This window comes from Ascaphus truei, chromosome 20, assembly GCF_040206685.1.
Source record: "Ascaphus truei isolate aAscTru1 chromosome 20, aAscTru1.hap1, whole genome shotgun sequence".
Taxonomy (NCBI): domain Eukaryota; kingdom Metazoa; phylum Chordata; class Amphibia; order Anura; family Ascaphidae; genus Ascaphus; species Ascaphus truei.
In genome coordinates, this window is record NC_134502.1 from 9431122 (window position 1) to 9453196 (window position 22075).

The following is a 22075-nucleotide window of genomic DNA, read 5'->3' on the forward strand; positions in this document are numbered from 1 at the left end:
CAAAACCGCAAAGCGGATACTTTGTCTGAAAAAGAATTTGATCACTAATAGGCCAAGTTCAAAGACAAGTGGTGTGGGAATCTTAGGTTCTAGGGCACCCAGGAATAAAATTCTTTTTGCCCCTAGTTCCTAGGCCTTCCCCCACTTGACCACCACCGGGTCCAAGAATCCAGGACTCCCGAAAGGGTCGCGCTGGCCGAGCAGGTTGCGCCATAGGTTTCAATGGCGGCGAGAGGAGCAGCGCGAGAAATGGCTAAGTCCAAAACCCTGAAAACCATAAGCCCATATCTCCGGTTCTGGAGGGTCCAGAGGGCTGGGGTTTGGGGTGCCGACAGTCACTGTTATGGCATGACTGCAGGTCCATTCCCGACCCTTTCCGACCAACCCGACGGAGTATGGACCACTGTAAAGGTCCGTGAGTTTTTCACATAGACATCAATGGCGGCCGCTTCCCATTGACCGGCTATGGCGGAAACGACCCATAGACTTCAATGGCGGCGATGCCCCATTGTAAGTCTATGGCGACGGTACCCATAGGCGCCAGTGGTGGAGTTTCCCCATTGAAAGTCTATGGCGGAGAAGCCCATTGATTTCAATGGGAGAAAAGTGAAAAACAGATTTATTTTACAGCGGAGAAATTTGCAATAAAGAAATAAATGGTTTAACTTGTATTTGCATATCTCCGGTTCTGTGGTTCGCAGCGGACTGACACTTGGCCACTGAGTCAGTTCCGGCATTAAGAACTGGGTCATTTTGACCCGCTGGGCCCAACAGAACCGGTTATTTTAATGTCTGTATATTAAAAACTATATTGTGTTCCAAAGCGGGGACAAAAGCCTGCGAAGATTCCTGCACACTGAGGAATGCAAATGGCCAGGGGGGCGACCTAATGTCTAAGAAACAAACCCCTGATCAAAGGCTCAGCCTTTCTAACTGTTTACATGAGGGCAGCGAAGTGCAGGACTTGAGTGGTTTGTAGGTGCTATAACTCACACTTACAAACAAAGAATATCCTGACAGATACCCCATGTGGCAGACTGCCCGGCGCCCCTGATTTGAGTGTGGGGCTACAGAAATGAGACCCTCAAGGTCCCAGTACGCATGTGCCAACTAGCTGGGGGGCATGGGTTAAACTGTGTTCCCACGTTAGAGATTGGATGCAGATAATTGATCACCAATAGTCTGCACTCAATAGTAAGAATAGGGTTGAAAAGATATATAAACTGATGTCAACCCTACAGTCTTTGTCTTCTTTACATCTTGATTGATACCTGATTGCTGGAGAATTGCTACCTGATACTTCTTCATTCTATCCCCCTAAGTAAGTGTTACCTTCTTGTCTGTTAATTGTACTATCTTGTTGTGTTCACTTATCTAAGGAATAAATATACTTTATTATATCTAAGCCTCGTTCAATTCAACCCAGTTATTTGGTGTAAAATATATCTTGTCATAAGTTACCATGACAAGCTTATAATTAACTGGTGGCAGCGGCGGGATTGAACTGAACCTGTATTACAGTTTACTGTGGGACTCTGTAATACAGTGGGAACTCGAGGTGAATTGCAAGTTCCTGGGACTAAAGATATTGAACACACAGTGGTGCAACATTTAACACAAGTTGTAACACCACCTCACTGTTGCGCTTGAACATCTACCAGCCTTGAACCATGAGCGAGGATGAAGGCCCAGCTAATATCCAGACCCGAGCTCAGCTATGGGAGAAGTGGCGGGAATATGAACTGCCCTGGGAGAACCAGGAGGTCGCGCAGATGATGGAGGCAATCAGAGAACACGAAGCCCGGCTTGCAGAGCCTCAGGATACGGCTCAGCTTGCCCTTGTGTCGCGGCTCGGAGAGCAGGGAAGGAACCCAGTGCCGGGGCGGTAGAATCCCGGGGAGGGAGCAGGAGCACCTCCCAGGGGCAGTGCAGCAGGAGGGGTACTAGTTGCTGCGGCTACCAGTCTATTTACCCCTGAAATGCTGGCACTGATTACTGCGTGGGGTGACAGAGGGACACCGGAGGAGCGGCTGCAGTTTATCACTATGGCAGTGAACAGACCCGCTTATTGCCCCCCTACCCACTACGACAGATGCTCTCAAACTGGACCATCACAGCCTCACCAAGTTCGTGGAAGGTACTGATCAGATCGACAGTTTCTTAAAGAACTTTGAAACGCAGTGCTGGCGGTACAAAGTACTGCCCCAGCACCGGGTTGCACGTTTGGACCCCTTGCTGTCCGGCTTGGCTAAGCAAACGATGATGGCGCTTCCAGAGGAATATGCTGACGACTACGATCACTTAAAAGAGCTGTTATTATTTCAATATGGTCTCACCCCTGAAGCATATCGGGGCAAATTCCGGCTGGAAGAGAGACAGGCCCTGGAGTCCTATGTGACTTACGTGACCCGCATGGCCCTGCATGGGCTCAGATGGGTGGAGGGCTATGAGGCCAAAACTTACCAACTCCTGCTGGATCTGATTTTCCAGGAGCAGCTCATTCAGCAGTGTCCGCCGGCGGTGAGGGCTTGGATGTACGACAAAAAGCCCAAGACTTACCAGGAGGCGGCGAGGCTTGCAGATGATTATGTCGCCAGCCGGGCGCTGATGCCCGCCAAAGCAGCAGCCAAAGCAGCGGCGGTGGCCCCAGCTAAAAAGACTCAGTACTCCCCAATGGACTCAGAAGCCGCCTGCGGGCAGCAGTCCACCGAAGTCGGGAGAGCTCCGGCACGAGCGCCGGTGCTACAACTGTAACCGCACTGGTCACATCCGACCAGATTGCCCAAAACCCCTGCGTTCTGGCGGATCCCATCAGGGGCAACGCACCCCAGCTGCGAAGCCAGTAGCCAGCGTGCGGGTGGCTTCCACCAAAGAATCCGGACCAGTCATGGAAACAACTCCCAGCGAGATGCCCCATGCAACACCTGTCCTGGTTTCCTCGGTGCCTACAGCCAGGAGCAGAGGACATCTCAGCCCAGCCCTGCAGCAGACGGACGGCCGAAGCAGACACCTCACCCCGGTCACAGTCGGTGACCGGCAAGCAGTCGGTTTGATGGATTCAGGTGCTACAGTAACCCTGGTCCGACCTGATATGGTCCGACCAGAGGAATTGCTCCCAGGACCAGGGATGCAGATTACTGTGGCAGATGGAGAGCCACATTTCCTGCAAATTGCCAGGATCTTTTTGGATTGGGGGGAGGGACAGGGTGTGCGGTAGGTGGGAGTTTTATCCGGTTTGGATGCTGAGGTTCTTCTTGGCAATGATCTGGGACCGATGACCTGCACCTACGACCAGGTACCCAGACCCGCTGCGGTGGTGGCGGTTACCCGGAGCCAGACAGCGGCAATGGCGGCGCCAGTCCGCCTGCCTTTGGGACCAACGATAGCGGAGGGGGCTGAGGAGCCCGGGGAGATAAGCCAGGATCAGTTGCAACCACAGACTGACTTACTGTTCCCCCTCACCCTTCCCCATTCCCCGGACAATGATATGACTGGGGGGTGGCCAGAATTAGGAGCCCAGTTTAGGGAGGCAGTGAAGACAGACCCTACCCTGACCGGCGTGAGACTTCGGGCGTCCGAGTCTCAGGCAGGGGAGGGCACTGAGCACTGCCTATGGCATAAGGGACTCCTGTATAGAGAAGTGGGGAACCCAGGGATAGAGGAGGGATTGACCGGTAAGCGACAGCTAGTAGTGCCCCAGGGGTACTGACAGCAAGTGTTACGGGTAGCTCACTTTATTCCGGTTGCGGGGCATCAGGGGGTCAACAGAACGCGAGCCCGGTTATTACAGCATTACTACTGGCCGGGGGCATCCCGGGATGTGGGCACTTTCTGCCGCTCCTGTGATGCCTGCCAGCGAGTAGGTAAGGCGGGTGACCGTGTGAAGGCACCCCTGAAACCCCTACCGGTAATAGGGGAACCCTTCCAGAAGGTAGCGATGGACCTTGTAGGGCCTCTTATGATTCCTAGCAGGTCAGGGAAGCGCTACATCCTCACGGTGGTGGATTTTGCCACCCGGTACCCTGAGGCAGTAGCGCTTGGCACCATAGATGCCAAGACAGTAGCAGCAGCCTTGCTGAACATTTTTGCTAGGGTAGGTTTCCCTAGTGAGATCCTAACCGATCAAGGGTCGCAGTTCATGAGTGAACTGTTACAGTGTCTCTGGGATGCATGCGGTGTATAGCACCGGTGCACTACCCCTTACCATCCCCAGACGAACGGATTATGTTAGAGGTTTAACGGTACCCTGAAGCAGATGCTTCGGACCTTGCTGTTTGCCTACCGAGAGGTACCGCAGGAATCTACAGGCTTTTCCCCCTTCGAGCTACTACATGGCCGCAGGGTACGTGGACCTCTGGACCTATTCCATAAGGGATGGGAAGGGGAGGCTACTGCTACTGATGCTTTAGTGATCCAGTATGTAGTAGATCTCAGAGACCGGTTAGAGATGCTTATGGGGGTGGCCCAGGACCACCTCAGGGCTGCTCAGACCAAGCAGAAGCAATGGTGTGACCAGAATGCCCGTAGCAGAGAATTCATCCCAGGACAGCAGGTGCTTTTCTCAAACCCACTCGGGAGAACAAATTGATGGCTGCCTGGTCGGGACCGTACCCGGTCATCCGAAAGGTGAATGAGTACAACTATGTTGTACAGGTAGCGCCGGAGAGTCACAAGACATATCACATTAACATGTTGAAAGAGTACAGAGCACCGAGTATGGGAGCAGTAATGGCCATTTGTAGCCCACTGCTGGAGGATCCGGCGAGCAATGCTCTGCCTGATCTCCTAGGGGAGGCTAGGCAGGGCAACACTGTGGAACAGGTGGAGATAGGGGCACAGTTGAGTGCTACGCAGAAGGGAGAAGCCAGAGACATGCTAGCTAAGCATAGGGCTCCCTTCACTGACATGCCAGGGAACACACATCTCACAGAACACCCAGTGGACACAGGGTCCGTGCGACCTCTGCATAAGCACGCTTATAGAGTGTCAGCAGAGGTCAAGACCAGTATGGAGAGGGAAATAGAGGAGATGCTGACCCTAGGGGTAATTACCCCGTCCCAGAGCCCTTGGGCAAGTCCGGTAGTCCTAGTGCCTAAGAAGGACAAGACCACCCGGTTTTGTGTGGACTACCGCTTGCTCAACGCTGGGACGGTGTCAGATGCCTACCCCATGCCCCGCATGGATGAGTTACTGGATGAACTCGCGGGGGCAAAGTATCTGACCACCATGGATTTGAGCAAAGGCTATTGGCAAATACCACTGACCCTGGAAGCTAGGGAGAAGTCAGCATTTATCATCCCAAGTGGCCTCTATTAATGCTTGGTGATGCCATTTGGGATGAAGAATGCCCCGGCTACCTTCCAACGCCTGGTCAATCGTTTACTGGAAGGGATGCAGAGCTATGCCAGGGCTTACTTAGATGACATTGCTGTCTTTAGTAACTCTTGGGAATCCCACTTAGGACATGTAGCTGCGGTGCTGGATAGGATTAGGGAGGCTGGGCTGACCTTGAAAGCTACAAAGTGTATGGTAGGCATGGCAGAGGTCCTGTACTTAGGGCACAGGGTGGGTGGAGGGCACCTCAAACCAGAGCCAGCCAAGGTAGAAGCCATAGTACAGTGGCCTGTTCCAAAAAAACAAAAAACAGGTCATGGCATTTTTGGGCACCGCAGGATACTATAGTTAATTTGTCCCACAGTACAGCGCCATGGCCAAACCCCTGACTGATTTGACTAGAAAGCAACTGCCTGTGCTTATTACCTGGACTCCTGCCTGTGAAACTGCATTTCAGGCACTGAAAACTGCGCTTGCTGGGGCCCCCATACTAGCTGCCCCGGACTATACCAAACATTTTCTTATAAAGACTGATGCCTCGGAAGTTGGCGTTGGGGCTGTGTTGAGCCAGATGGGGAAGACGGCAGAGAGCACCCTTTGGTGTACCTCAGCCGCAAACTACTCCCCAGGGAAGTGGCATATGTCACCATTGAGAAGGAGTGCTTGGTCATTGTGTGGGCACTCAGGAAGCTCCAACCTTATGTGTATGGGAGGGCTTTGACAGTCATCACAGACCACAACCCCCTGAGTTGGCTACAGAGGGCATCAGGGGAGAATGCCAAGTTGCTATGGTGGAGCTTGGCCCTGCAAGAATTTGAGTTCACTATCCAGCATAAGAAGGGTAGTGAAAACAGCAATGCTGATGGACTTTCACGTCAGGACTATCCCTCTGAGACTGAATTCGTTAATGGTGCCAGCAGTGACCCACTCTCCGTGAGGGCCAGTGGGCCACAGGTCACCTATTAAGAAGGGGAGGTGTAGAGGGAGAGGGGGTTGGCCTGGTATTAAAGGGGTTGCACCCCATATGGCCACCCCCTGACCTCACCAGGGAGGCAAGGGGTTAACTGGACTGCGGTCCAGGAATGTGTTTTTACCTTGCTGCAACATGAAAATGTGTGCTCCCCTGTTGTAATATATTTCCACCATGTAAGTGTCTGCAGCACACACACTGGGATCCATCCGGGAGGACAAGGGTTAATAGTTAGAAAGTGATTATAGCCCTTTGTTTAATTTTCCTGCCTTATCAGGCACTGTTTTGCAGAGTTCCATAGGCCGCCATTGGTGCTCCATTCATTTCAATGGCGTATCTAGCAGTTTTGGACCTGTTTCCCTCGAAGACCAGCAGGTGGCGTCCGAGAGGAGGAGCGGCGGTTTCCCATTGTAAGTTAATGGGCCCATTGACTTCAATTGAGATTCCTCGACGGCGATCTCCAGGAACAGGTTGGCAGTCGTCCAAACCGCAAAACCGCAAAGTGGATACTTTGTCTGAAAAAGAGTTTGATCACTAATAGGCCAAGTTCAAAGACAAGTGGCGTGGGAATCTTAGGTTCTAGGGCACCCAGGAATAAAATTCTTTTTGCCCCTAGCTCCTAGGCCTCCCCCCACTTGACCACCACTGGGTCCAAGAATCCAGGACCCCCGAAAAGGGTCGCGCTGGCCGAGCGGGTCGCGCCATAGGTTTCAATGGCGGCGAGAGGAGCAGCGCGAGAAAAAGTCCAAAACCCTGAAAACCATAAGCCCATATCTCCGGTTCTGGAGGGTCCAGAGGGCCGGGGTTTGGGGTGCCGACAGTCACTGTTCCGCCATTCCCGACCCTCTCCTACCAACCCGACGGAGTATGGACCACCGTAAAGGTCCGTGAGTTTTTCACAGACATCAATGGCGGCCGCTTCCCATTGACCGGCTATGGCGGAAATGTCCCATAGACTTCAACGTCGGCGATGCCTCATTGTAAGTCTATGGTGACGGTACCCATAGGCGCCAGGGGCGGAGTTTCCCCATTGAAAGTCTATGGCGGAGAAGCCCGTTGATTTCAATGAGAGAAAAGTGAAAAACAGATTTATTTTACAGTGGAGAAATTCGCAATAAAGAAATAAACGGTTTAACTTGTATTTGCATATCTGCGGTTCTGTGGGTCGAAGCTGGTGAAACTTGGCCACTATGGTGAGTCAGTTCCACCATTAAGAACTGGGTTATTTCGACCCGCTGGGCCCAACAGAACCGGTTATTTTAATATGTCTCTATATTAAAAACTATATTGTGTTCCAAAGCGGGGACAAAAGCCCGCGAAGATGCCTGCACACTGTGGAATGCAAATGGTCAGGGGGGCGACCTAATGTCTAAGAAACAAACCCCTGATCAAAGGCTCAGCCTTTCTAACTGTTTACATGAGGGCGGCGAAGTGCAGGACTTGAGTGGTTTGTAGGTGCTATAACTCACACTTACAAACAAAGAATATCCTGCCAGATACCCCATGTGGCAGACTGCCCGGCGCCCCTGACTTGGGTGTGGGGCTACAGAAATGAGACCCTTGGGGTCCCAGTACGCATGTGCCAACTAGCTGGGGGGCATGGGTTAAACTGTGTTCCCACGTTAGAGATTGGATGCAGATAATTGATCACCAATAGTCTGCACTCAATAGTAAGAATAGGGTTGAAAAGATATATAAACTGATGTCAACCCTACAGTCTTTGTCTTCTTTACATCTTGATTGATACCTGATTGCTGGAGAATTGCTACCTGATACTTCTTCATTCCATCCCCCTATGTAAGTGTTACCTTCTTGTCTGTTAATTGTACTATCTTGTGTTCACCTATCTAAGGAATAAATATACTTTATTATATCTAAGCCTCGTTCAGTTCAACCCAGTTATTTGGTGTAAATTATATCTTGTCATAAGTTACCGTGACAATATTGACAGGGCAAATTTATGGGCTGCACCAGCACTTCCAGTCTTGTATTTCTCCCGGGCTTGCTGGGTCAGGTCGGTCAAGATGATGTCCGGCAGCATAACAATCCTGGGTGCTGGTGTACTTCTGGCAGCGGGGGCGAGGGTAGGTGGTCTGGGAGGATGCTTTCCTCCTGTCGTGGCCTTACCGGAGTTGTCATCTCGTCCTCAAAGGCATACTGGTACACACGATCTGGTGACAGCTGGGGTGAGCATGGGGGGCTTGGTGAGGGAAGCATGAAGGTCACATCATGCAGGTCACCCTACTGCTCCTGCGTCGGACATACTGGTACAGGGACAGAACTCGCAGGAAAGAATACATCCTCACAATCTTCCTTTCCATCTTCTCCATGTTCCTTCCCATCTTCTCCATGTTCCTTTCCATTTTCTCCTTGCGCATATCCACACTCAACATTGTCTCCAAAATAAGATCAACCTTTTGATCAGTGCTGTAGACATCTGCGTATGTGGGTTGTAGAGCAGGTGGCCAGGAGAACAGCGTCGATGATGGTTGGTGGAGCTGGTGACCAGGGTTTGGCAGGAGAACAGCCTCAATGATGGGTTGTGGAGCAGGTCGGCAGGGGGTTGACAGTAGAGCAGCCTCAATGATGGGTTGTGGAGGGGGTTGACAGGAGAGCAGCAGCGTGGGATGGGTTGTGGAGCAGGTGAGCAGGGGGGTGCAAGGAGAGGATCGGGACTATACTTGACTTCCACTGTGCTAAGGGCGCCGACTTTCTTCCTCACAAAATAAGGCCCAGAGGTCTTAACCTTTTGGAGCCTTCGGAACATTTTCTTTATTCTGCTTTGGTTTTCGCTTAGGTTTTGGCTGGGAAACAGCTTCCGCCTTTCGCTTGGCTGGCACGGCAGAAGCAAGCAGGTTCCTGCGTCCATAGAATTGGTGGCGATCCATGGAAACAGAAAGACGAATGCACAATGCAGTATCTGGAAAAGAGCAAGTTCAGATAGAGATCAGTGTGTGAGAGTCTATGCGTCTCTCCCACCCACCCTCTCTCAGTAGTTAATGTATAGAAATTCGTGTTTGCCAAAAAAAAAAAATTGTTTAAAAATAAATCTTTTGAAATATTGGTTTTTCAGCGCTGCAGCCCCCTCTCTCCCCATCTCGCAATGCCATAATGAAGAGAAAGACAAGAGCTACTGTATTGTATTTTTGTACCGTATTATGCATTAAAAAATAAAATCTATTTTTTAAACCGACACCCTCTTGCAGACCTGAAATTCTTATGAACAGTTCAACAAACAAAACATTGCTCTTCACTTTAGTTTGGGAAAATATATATATATAAACAAAAAATGCTTTATAAAAAATTATTATATATTGTTTAATCAATCATTTCTGTTAATAGAAGGGCTTGCTTTGCTAGGCCTTTATCTCACACAACATGTTAATATTATTACTAGTGGGGGGGGGGGTGTTGTGTTGAAGAAAAGGCAAGTTAGAAGGGCTTATCTTATCGCACTTGCGCATGCGTGGCATGGTTTGTCAGAGGTGTTGATAATCAACAATTAATAATCAACAAGGTCCCAGGTCCCAACCAAAGAGAATTACACGCAGGAGAAGAACTGTGGGAGAAGACTCGGGAAGATTAATGCAACCACAAAGCCAAGCATTTGAAAATGGATGGTTTGTCAGAGATGTTGATAAGTGGTTGAAATCCTTGAGTCGTGTGTGCGGGCGGGGGGGGGGGTGGTGAGGGGGTGCGAGCTGTGCTAGCTGTATGAAGTTCCAAGCTGTAGTTCAAAGACATATTCTCAACAGGTCATCATAATGTTTTGCTCCCCACACCCCCAAATAAAAATCACAGTACTACAGTATGCCACCCACCTCAGAAAGAACGTACATGACAAGTGTGGAATTATAAATCAACAGTACTGTTTGATTCTCATAACCCCCAAAAATATATATTTGTAAAACTTGAATTTAAATAATAAAATGTATTTTTTGACCGACCCCCTATTGCAGACCTAAAATTCTTTTTTTTTTTTTTTAAACTTAATTTTTATTAAAGAAATTTAGGGAGAGGGGAGGAATGAAGAAAATAAAAAATGGGGGGAGGGAAGGGTACAGAAAATAGAGATGGGAGATTAACAGTTCAACAAAGCATTGCACTTCACAAACTAATGTAATGCAAGGGCATTTCTCTTACTGTACCTGTTATTAAAAAAATGTCAAAATGAGACATACAGTACACGCATGCGCATACCAGCAAAAGAAAAACAGTAGTACTGTTGCAAAAGTTGAAAGCATTGAATAATAAATAATACATACTGTATAGAATAAAAGATATACATTTTTAATTTTGGTGTTTATAAGAAAAGTTGTGAAGATGACAGTACTGTACAATGTAAAAAAAAGATTTGAAGATTAAAAAAAAGCAGCATACTGTACAGTATAAGGTTTTCTATAAAGCTCACAATTGTTATATCAATAAAAATGGCACTGTCACTAAATGTTTGCCTACATGGCAAAAAATGCGCAAGCAACTTTAAAAAAAAAAAAAAGCTATATTGGAGGTCCATCCAAATCCCTTCTTTTGTCTTTTTCCGCTTGATGTCAAAGTTTCTTTTCTGGGGGAAAAGAAACAAATATGCTATTATTACCGGTATTGCGCATGCGTCAAGTCGTGTCATTGGGAATTAAAGCAGCCGTTCAAGCAATATCCTACATCTGTGTCTGTAGGATGAGAACAAACTTCTGATTGGCTCTGGCTCTTCAACCCCACCCTCTCCCTACGTTTTTAAGCTGCAGCGTCACGTACTTCGACGGCCAATCAAATCATTCTTCAAAGTGCACAAAACAGAAACATCCCCTTAACTCGCATACAGTATTGTATTGATGCACTGTAAAGTACGTACAGTATTGTTAAAAAAATGATTTTGTTTTGACACGCAAGCTTGAACTGCAGCTCTAAACTTACAGTAATACTGTCATGTACTGCACAGTACAGTATAGTGTAATACAGTGTAGTACATTACTCTACTGTATATTTAAAGATCAGAAAACCAGGCGCTTACCCAAAAGTGAAGGATCAGAATAAATAATAAATAATGTTACCAATACATACTATCTCTCTATAGACAGTGAGAGATGATCTATAAATCCCTTCTGCTTCAACCCCAAAGAGGGACCATACAATACCCTTAGTACAATGTAGAAAACAGAACAAGGGGGAGCAAGGGATTAGAACAATCAAGCTTGTGGAAAACTGGTCGTGGGGCAAATCTCAAAGAGGATAATGCCTCTAGAGGGGGGGTGGGGTGGAGGGAGGGGGAAATAAGATAAGATAATATAATACTTACAAGGCCCAGTGTAAGTACAGGCGTTTAAATGGTAACTTTGGGGTTTCCCAAACCCATCCAAACCGATAGCAGGTGATATATGCTGGTGTACAGTCACAAGCAAAAAGCCCCTCTGCGGTGCCCGTAGTCAATCAGGTTCCTCCCCAATAAAGCGATATGGTGGGTAAAACAAAATGTCAGCATAAACAGCACAAACATATAATGGGAGTGGAAATGCTTATAAATGAAGCTTTCAGAGGACAGGGAGGGGGAATCAGAGTGAGTGATTCAATAACCAAATAAATACAGTAATTACATGGCCCAGTGTACGTATAAATGGTGGAAAGGCATCTTTAGGGTATATGTACCCGTCCACAATAGCATCAGGTGGTTCTGTAGAATACCAACTCACGATCAGAGTATTAGCAGGGGAAGCCCCTTCACACTGGCCGTGATCCACCCAATTTCTCCTCAATGCAGCAGTGAGTGAGGCCAAGTGTCAGCAGTTCAAAACATTTATTAACTTAAAAAGCTCACACAGCACTCACACAAAACAAAGTTCCAGGTGCACTAATGCAGGAAAGTGGGATGTCCCGTCGCAGTAGACTTTCTCCGCGTCCGGAGTGCGGACCTCTCCAGTCAGACTGCGATCGTGACTGCTTCACACCAAACTACGGAAGCCTTCGTGGGACAAAAACAAGAGCAACGCGTTTCACCGGTGTACGGCTTCCTCACGCTTATAAAATACTATGTACTGTATATTTACCTTCATTATAAACTTTGCCAAACGGAAGGTGATGACTCACTGTGACTCCTCAAGTCTGCATTATGGTTGACAGGTGACAGCTGACCTGATACACTTGTAGTTGACAGCTGATGAAGCTGTAAATCATTTTGGTACTGGTAAATGCAAGCTTGCTGGTACCTGTATGCAAAATCATGCTCAGGCTGGAAATTTTCCAGATATTCAGGCGGGGACAGGTACAAAGGATTGCTGTTCAGCAGGTTATCACTGCCGATGGACCGGCCGGTGCTGGTGCTGTTGCCAGCACATTGCTGGATCGGGATTGACGATTCTTATACGCGTTAAAACCGACCTTTCTTCTTTTGAAATTGCCATGATCAAACATACTGTGAAATTCTGGCATGACACCCCAATACCCGCAAATCTCTCCGGCAGGAGGGGCAATGCGAAAAAAACACTGACCGTTACTTAAGGTTTTTCTTATCGCACGCTTCCACCCATGAATGTCTGGTGAAAACTTGTAAAAATCGTAGTTCGAAATTAAATATTCATATATTTCAGATACAGTCGCAATTTTATCTGCTGCAGCATTTTTTGCCGAATATATTAAAAATGCATAACTACAGTCAGGTTTTTATACGCCTGTGGTGTAGCCATAATGTCCACTCAGCTCAGCAATTGCGGGGAAAGAAAAAGGCACACATTCAGTATTTAAAGCTTTTTATTAAGAACGCCTAATTTGATAAAGTTTTTGAAAAATCAAGGTCAATTCACAATGAGCCACTGTAAGTATGTGCCAGTATAGACGTGGGTGCTATCTGTTTTAAACACCTGCACCCTTACATTGTTACAAAATATTGTATACTGTAGCACTGTACCATGCACATTACAATTCAATACAATTTATTAAATGCATCAATTTCTGCCACGTGGCGGATACACAAAGAATAGCAACCAAATTATAATTCATTAACTTCTGCCACATGGCGGATATGCGAAGAATTTCATCCAAAGAAACAATAAACCATTAAATTAAACAGATCAACCGCATGTGGCTGCCCGGTGGAACGCGGCATGAATAGTGGTCAAAACGCGGAAATACCGAATGGAATACAGCGGTCAACACGAAAACTGATTTAAGATCTGTTCGAATAACGACCGTCCCATCAGTATCTGAAAATCAGACACGATTCTCAGGTACATTTTTAGGGGAACCAACAACTCCGGACCCCGACTACCTACAGTAGGTACATTCTGACAACAATTCCTCTGTAAACCCCCCCAACCCACACCCCCTTGAAACTCATAACCTAGCAATCCCTGCTTGATTGCATGCCCGGAAAGGTAAAAACACAAAAAATACTTTTATTACACAAAGTGCAGTTGAAACATACAATGTTATTGGGCTCAAGAATTAACTCTCTTGAACCCTTATACACAGATCAGGGGTAACCAAAAACGGGCTTAACTTTTATTTGAGAGCCTGGTTACCCCCTACCGTCACAATGTGTTCTTCATCCTAAGTCATGGTCAGCCTGGTAGGAGAATGGAGTGAATTAAGTTTGTCAAAAAAAACTGGTCAGTGCTGCGGCTGTCCCTGTCCAAATAAAGGACAGGTCATCAATGTAGTGACAGTAACCTTTAATGAACCTGGAATATGTTGGGTCATTTAGGATGTGTACATTTTCATATATATGCATAAAAGCATTGTCGTAGGCAGGTGCCATATTCGAACCCATTATGGTATCCAATACCTGTAAAAATAACTCTGTTTCAAATTTAAAATAATGTTTGTGTAAAATAATGTATAGAAGTAGGTAGTCTACAGGGGGACCAGTGTTTTGCGGGTTGTTGATGATCAGGCTGCATACTGCATCCATGCCACTATCATGAGATAGGCATGTGTACAAGCTGGGGACATCCATAGTGACAAACAGGCCTCCAGTGGGGAAAGGTCTCAGATTGTAAAGTAAATTAAGAAAGGAGTTGGTGTCCCTGAGGTACCCAGGCAATGATGTGATGAAGGGTTGTAGGTAAAAATGTATATACTGTATGTTGTGAAATCAGTTGGCACAGAGAGCCCCTGGCAGAGATGATTGGTCAGCCAGGGGGGTTGCTCAGGCTTTTATGTATCTTGGATAAGATGTAGATGATACGTCTAACTGGATGATCTTGTGTCAGAAATTTGTAAGTATTCTTGTCCAACCATCCATTAGTGAAGCCCAGCTGAAGTATAGTGTCAATCTCTCTTTTTTTTTTTTTTATATATAAGACATCGTTGGATTACAGGTCAATGGTATATAATATGTGGAATCATTTAATTGCCTGATGATCTCTGCCCTATAATCTTTATAATCCATAACAACAATTGCTCCCGCTTTATCCGCTACTTGAATGATAATGTGTGTATTGTTAGCCAAATCACGAATGGCTAGTATTTCGGATTTAGTAGTGTTTGAGCTAATTGTAGGGGTGCTTGTATATAATTCACGTACAGTTAGGTCCGGAAATAATTGGACACTTATACAAGTTTTGTTATTTCGACTGTGTACCAAAATAAATTCAAGTTACAGTTAAATAATGAATATGGGCTTAAAGTGCAGTCTATCAGCTTTAATTTGAGGGTATTCACATCCAAATTGGAGGAAGGGTTTAGGAATTACATCTCTTTAATATGTAGCCCCCTCTTTTTCAAGGGACCAAAAGTTATTGGACAATTGACTCAAACGCTGTTTCATGGACAGGTGTGGGCTATTCCTTCGTTATTTCATCATCAATTAAGCAAGTGAAAGGTCTGGAGTTGATTCCAGGTGTGGCATTCGCATTTGGAAGCTGTTGCTGTGAACCCACAAGATGCGGTCAAAGGAGCTCTCAATGCAAGTGAAACAGGGCATCCTTAGGATGCAAAAAAAAAAAAGAAAATCCATCAGTGAGATAGCAGGAACATTAGAGTGGCCAAATCAACAGTTTGGTACATTCTGAGAAAAAAAGAACGCACTGGTGAGCTCTGCAACACAAAAAGGCCTGGACACCCACGGAAGACAACAGTGGTGGATGATTGTAGGATCCTTTCCATGGTAAAGTAAAACCCTTTCACAACATCAAGTGAAGAACACTCTCCAGGAGGTAGGCATATCATTATCCAAGTCTACCATAAAGAGAAGACTTCACGAGAGCAAATACAGAGGGTTCACCACAAAGTGCAAACCATTCATACGCCTCAAGAATAGAAAGGCCAGATTAGACTTTGCCAAACAATATCTAAAAAAAGCCAGCCCAGTTCTGGAACAGCATTCTTTGGACAGAGGAAACTAAGATCCACCTGTACCAGAATGATGGGAAGAAAAAAGTATGGAGAAGGCTTGGAACGGCTCATGATCCGAAGCATACCACATCATCTGTAAAACACAGTGGAGGCAGTGTGATGGCATGGGCATGCATGGCTTACAATGGCACTGGGTCACTATTGTTTATTGATGATGTGACAGAAGACAGAAGCAGCCGGATGAGTTCTGAAGTGTATAGGGATATATTGTCTGCTCAGATTCAGCCAAATTCCGCAAAATTGATTGGACGGTGCTTCACTTTACAGATGGACAATGACCCAAAACATACTGCGAAAGCAACCCAGGAGTTTTTTTAAGGCAAAGAAGTGGAATATTCTGCAATGGCCGAGTCAATCACTTGATCTCAACCCGATCGAGCATGCATTTCACTTGCTGAAGAAAAAACTTAAGGCAGAAAGACCCACGAACATGCAACAACTGAAGACAGCTGCAGTAAAGGCCTGGCAAAGCATCACAAAGAAGGAAACCCGGCGTTTTGTGATCACCATGCGTTCCAGACTTCAAGCAGTCATTGCCTGCAAAGGATTCTCGACAAAGTATTAAAAATTAACATTTTATTTATGATTGTGTTAATTTGTCGAATTACATTTGAGCCCCTGAAATATGGGGACTGTGTATGAAAATGGTTGCAATTCCTAAACGTTTCATACAATATTTTTGTTCCACCCCTTGAATTAAAGCTGAAAGTCTGCACTTCTATTGCATCTCAGTTTTTTCATTTCAAATCCATTGTGGTGGCGTTCAGAGCCAAAATTATGAAAATTGTGTCAGTCTCCAAATATTTCCGGACCTAACTGTATATCTTTATGGACAATCCTCTCAAAGGTTATTAGGGACGGATTCGTATTAATCGGGTCTAAGTTACTCCGTAATTTAAATGTATGAATGCTGCCACTGGCATGGGTATTGTTTTTGAAAAAGTCTTTCAGTTTGAAATTGCGATATAGTATTAACATCGATTTCAGCTTCAAATGCAGAAGGTTTAAATGTAAGGACAAATGACAGTCTTTTCTGGAGTAGTGTGAATTCACTGTCACTAAGAGAGTAAGACCATACATTGTATACCAGTGTCCAAGTTTGTGAGTGTGGAGGTTTTCGTGACCGTGTGTTTGCGGCCACCCCCTCTGCAACACAGCTTTTCCCTCATTGTGGGTTTAAGCGTCCCTGTTCTAAAAGAGTTGTGTTGGTAGGATTGTGGGGGTCAGTGCGATCAGTAATGTCAGTCACTGCCGGTGGTGGTAGGACTGCGGTTAGTAGCATATTTAGTGCATCTGTAGTATTTGCATCAGCTCTGGGTTGTCCTGTATGCCTTGCAGCCACCTATATACTTGATGTTCTTTGTAATCTTTTACAACTTTGGACAGTTTTGCCCTTTTGAACACTATGGGCCTATGCTATAAGCGTCAAAAAGGCACTTCTCTGCCAAAATGCCTACTGCTATTCAGTAAGCCTCAGTAAGTGGACGATAAAGGCATGAATTGACAAAAATTTCAGCCATCATTAAAAATCGCCGGGTAAGTGGACATAAGCCCCCTTATCGTCAGGATCTGAAACTCATGCAATTCTTGTAGCCGCGATTAGGTTATCGAGGCTCTAGAATGGTGAGTTTTTCCCCAAATCCTCACACCAGGAAAATTTGGCGTGAGGCTGCGGAGAGGCGGCGATACAGGACATAGAAAAAAATGCTTTTTTTTCTGCATCGGATTGATGCCGGGAGTCTCCGGAGCTGATATCTATTAATATCAGCACCGGAGACCCCCGGCATGAAATAAAAATGCATTTACAGGCAACTTAATTACCTTAGAGGCTAACTGCTAAGGCAATGAAGGGGTTAACCTTTCCCACTACCCACCAAGGGCCAAATACCCCCTTCACCCACCCCGCTACCCACAATAAACACTAATACCCAACTCCTCTACCCTTACATGATTGATAGCAGAGGTCATGGGTGTCCTCAGGTGGTCCCTGTGGATATATTTGGGCCCTCGGTTGGTCCTCAGGTGGACCCTGTGGGTGTCCGGGGGTCCTCAGTTGGTCCCGCAGGTGTCTGTGGGCCCTCTGGTGGGCCCTGCAGGTGGTCCCCTTACATAGTTGCATAGTTATATAGTAGATAAGGTTGAAAAAAGACTTCCGTCCATCAAGTCCAACCTATGCTAAATTTAGATAAAATATCTGTTATCATATATCTATACTTATTGATCCAGAGGAAGGCAAACAAAACCCCAGAGTCACATCATCCAATGATTTCTCATAATGGGAAAAATAAATTCCTTCCTGACTCCAAGAATTGGCAATCGGATTAATCCCTGGATCAACATCCTTCCCATGTATACTTATTTGGTATATCCCTATATACCTTTCCTATCTAAAAAGATGTCCAACCTTATTTTGAACAAATCTATTGCATCTGCCATCACAGTCTCCATGGGTAATGAATTCCACATTTTAACTGCCCTTACTGTAAAGAACCCTTTCCTTTGTTGCTGGTGAAATTTCCTTTCCTCCAACCTTAAGGGATGGCCCCGAGTCCTTTGTACTGCCCATGGGATAAATAGTTATTTTGAAAGCTCCTTGTATTGTCCCCAAATATATTTGTATATAGTTATCATATCCCCTCTTAGACGCCTCTTTTCTATTGTAAATAAATCTAATTTAGCTAGTCTCTCCTCATAAGTTAGATTGTCCATCCACTTTATTAATTTGGTGGCTGTTCTCTGCACTCTCTCTAGTTCCATAATGTATTTTCTTAGGATTGGTGCCCCAAATTGTACTCCATATTCAAGGTGTGGTCTTACTAATGCTTTGTAAAAGGGGCATAATTATGTTTACTTCCCTTCCATCCATTGCCCGTTTGATGCAAGATAAGATCTTGTTTGCCTTTGCAGCTACTGCATGACTTTGGACACTATTGCTAAGCCTGCTGTCTAGAAGCACTCCTAAATCCTTCTCCATCAAGGATTCCCCCAATTTATCCCCATTTAATTTGTAATTTGCCTTTTTATTCTTGCATCCCAAATGCATAACCTTACATTTATCTGTATTAAACCTCATCTGCCTTTTTCCTGCCCACGTTTCCAGTCTCTCCAAGTCCTTCTGAAGAGAAATTATATCCTACTCTGATTCTATTACTTTACACAATTTAGTATAATCAGCAAAGATGGAGACTTTGCTCTCGATGCCAACCTCAAGGTCATTAATAAACAAGTTAAAAAGCAGGGGTCCCAGTACCGATCCCTGAGGTACTCCACTCACGACTTTAGCCCAACCTGAAAAAGTTCCATTTATGACAACCACCTGTTGTCTGTCCTTTAACCAGTTTTCAATTCAGGTGCATATATTATTACTGAGTCCAATTTTCTTGATTTTGTACACCAATCTCTTGTGTGAAACCGTGTCAAAAGCCTTTGCAAAATCTAAGTAGACCACATCAACTGCATTACCCTGGTCTAAATTCCTACTTACCACCTCAAAGAAACAAATAAGGTTAGTTTGGCATGATCTATCCTTCATAAATCCATGCTGACTATTACTAATAATTTTGTTTTCCCTTGGTTATTCCTGAATATTATCCCATATTAAACCTTCAAGTAGTTTCCCCACTATTGAAGTCAGGCTTACAGGTCTGTAATTCCCCATTTGTGATGTAGCTCCCTTTTTAAATATAGGCACCACATCTGCTTTACGCCAATCTTGTGGTTCTGAGCCTGTGGAAATGGAGTCCTTGAATATTAAATATAATGGTTTTGCTATTACTGAGCTTATCTCCTTGAGAACTCTTGAATATATGCCATCGGGGCCAGGTGCCTTATTAACTTTAATTTTTTCAAGTCACTTATGAACTTCTTCCTCAGTTAACCAATTGTTCATTAATATGGAGGTTGTGGCTTCCTCCTGCAGCACTACTATTGAACTTGATTCTTCCCTGGTAAACACAGAGGCAAAAAATGTGTTTAATACCTCTTCTTTTTCCTTATCTCCAATAATCTGCTTACCCATCTCACACTAAAAGGGTCCTATATTTTCTTTTCTCATTTTTTTGTTATTAAGGTACTTAAAGAACATTTTAGGGTTGACCATACTTTCTATTGCAATCCTTTTTTCATTATCCATTTTTGCTAATTTGATTGCCCTTTTGCAATTTTTGTTACATTCCTTATAATTCTGATACGATGTCTCCGTCACTTCTGACTTAAAGAATCTAAACACCTTCCTCTTCTTGTCCATTTCCTCCCCTACCTGTTTATTTAGCCACATGCCGTGGAACATGCCGTGGCTGTATGGCTAGTCACGCCCCCTGATACGCTGTAGACCCCTTCCAAGAATGCTTTTCAAGGTATTTTTAAAAGGGTCCTGTTTATTCTAATGTTAGGGGAGCCATATTTCAATCTTCCCATTAACAAAAAAAATGATGTCCTTATCTCTAAATAATCAGTCCTATAAACTATAAAACTAGGCCTGGTGTAGGTTGACAGGCCATAAAAAATCTATTTTTAAGATAATTTGTAACCAATGTTAACAATTAAAGGGCCAGATTGATTAAAATACTTAATATCTCGTGATATTATCATGACAGGCACATTTTACCTAATTCGTGAACTTAGGCATCAACTTCACATATACCTATTCTCACCCTCCTCAATGGCCATTATTCTAGTCTGGTTTTATTGAATCATCCATGTTGAGATATATAGCCACAATGTTTCAGTGGGGACTAATGAAGCGTGGCTACGTATGTCTCTACACTGATGATTTGATAAAAGTGGGGTACATCACTGCTTAAGTGGCCAAACTCCTGCGTTCAGCTGATTTTGTTTCTAGTACCTATTGCTACACAAGCCATGAAAGTTTATGTATCAGGAAATTGTATTCTAGTTGCACTAAACATGGAGAATGAATTCCAGAATATCTCATATTATCTTGCTCATATTATCAATATGCCCCGAGTAAGGGGCAATGAGTTAAATTATTGGATAAGTCAGGGATGGAAAAATCTTGTGCGCCTAAAATGTCCCTCCTTCGTGCCTGTGCTAGCCACAGTGATGACTGACCTGATTGACAGGTCAAGTCACTGCTACCCACCTGCGTGAGGGGATCAGAGAGCAGGAAATAGGTGCACAAGTGCTGGGGCTAGTCAGAGCAGTGGGAGATGATCTGTGTGTGTCTCTAGCTGTGCAGCTATCTAGGGGGATTGGAGGGCTGATGGCAGGGCTAGTCAGGGTGGGTGGGGCATGTCAGAGCAGAGGGAGATGATCTGTGAGTGTGTGTCTGTACCTTTGCCGCTCAGTGGGGGATCGGAGGGCTGGAATGGGGCTAGTCGGAAATTATATGAAAGTGTGTATCTAGCTGTGAAGCTGTGCAGCTCTCTGGGGGGATCGGATGGCTGAAGGCAGGGCTAGTTAGGGTGGATGGGGCTAGTCAGAGCAGAGACGGAGATGATCTGTGCATGTGTGTCACAGTGCCGGTTTGTCATATGTGACTGACACACACACAGTGACACACAGCCGATGATGGGTGGGGGTGGGGAGATAGCTGGAACACCCTGCCCCTAACAAAACACTGGCTCCTAATAATTCTATCTGGCTTCTAAGTATTTTATATTTTCAGCCACCCCTGACAGATCAATGTACAATGTATCAAGGAAAATTTGGGGCAAAACCAGGGCATTTTTATCCTGCACCTACAGTATGTCTCAAACCATTTTGCTCCAATTTTGCCCTGTTTGCCCCAGGTTGTGATTTGGGGAAGATCAGTAGGGGGACTTGGGGTGGGGGTGGGGGGAGTTACATTGTGCACAGATTATAATGAGATGCATCACAGTCTGTGTCATTCTTTTTGCCTTCTACTTGCCCCACAAAATCCTCCACATTTTAAAGTTGCGTTAGTCTAACATACTGTATCAGATGCTCTAGAAAAAAAATTATGGGAAAATTTACATGATTCATATAGTTAATAATCATCCATTGTCATGAACAGGTTGTCAGTCAGTGTGAAACAGACATTGTATCAAGGATTTCGAGAAGAGAGGAGCTCTGTGTAAGTTGTCACTAAAACACTTGGAGATAATGGAGATACCTGCAAATACCAGCACAGGTAAGTAATGAACACATCCTAGTACAGCAATTAAATGATGACATAAGGCAAAGCCCTGCCCCATAGAGCTTACAATCCTAAGATTTCTATAGGAACACTTACAGACAAGCTGGGGCAAACAGACAGAGTGATTACAATTATTAGCATAGGTGTAGATCATTTAATAAAATGCTTTTAAGATTAATTTACAGCTCTAAAAACAGGTGCTTTTTGAATATTGAGTGGAAAAGAGTTTTATAGGTAGGGAGAGATTACTTTACACGTCTCTCACATCAATTTTTTTTAGAGGTAAAATGTGCAAACACGAAACATCC

General features: G+C 45.2%; 1 protein-coding gene across 4 annotated transcripts in view; it reads left to right on the plus strand.

Annotated features, from left to right (window-relative positions):
* LOC142471308 (uncharacterized) overlaps positions 1-22075 on the plus strand; it is a 57254-nt gene that overhangs the window by 29418 nt on the left and 5761 nt on the right. For 3 of the 4 annotated variants that reach the window (XM_075578142.1, XM_075578143.1, XM_075578145.1), the window contains exon 2: positions 21645-21761. In XM_075578142.1, the coding sequence (XP_075434257.1) occupies positions 21734-21761 (28 nt within the window). In that variant the 5' untranslated portion in view covers positions 21645-21733. Of the gene's footprint in view, positions 1-19763; positions 20005-21644; positions 21762-22075 lie in introns of those variants that run through there. The other variant, XM_075578144.1, reaches the window with a different exon arrangement.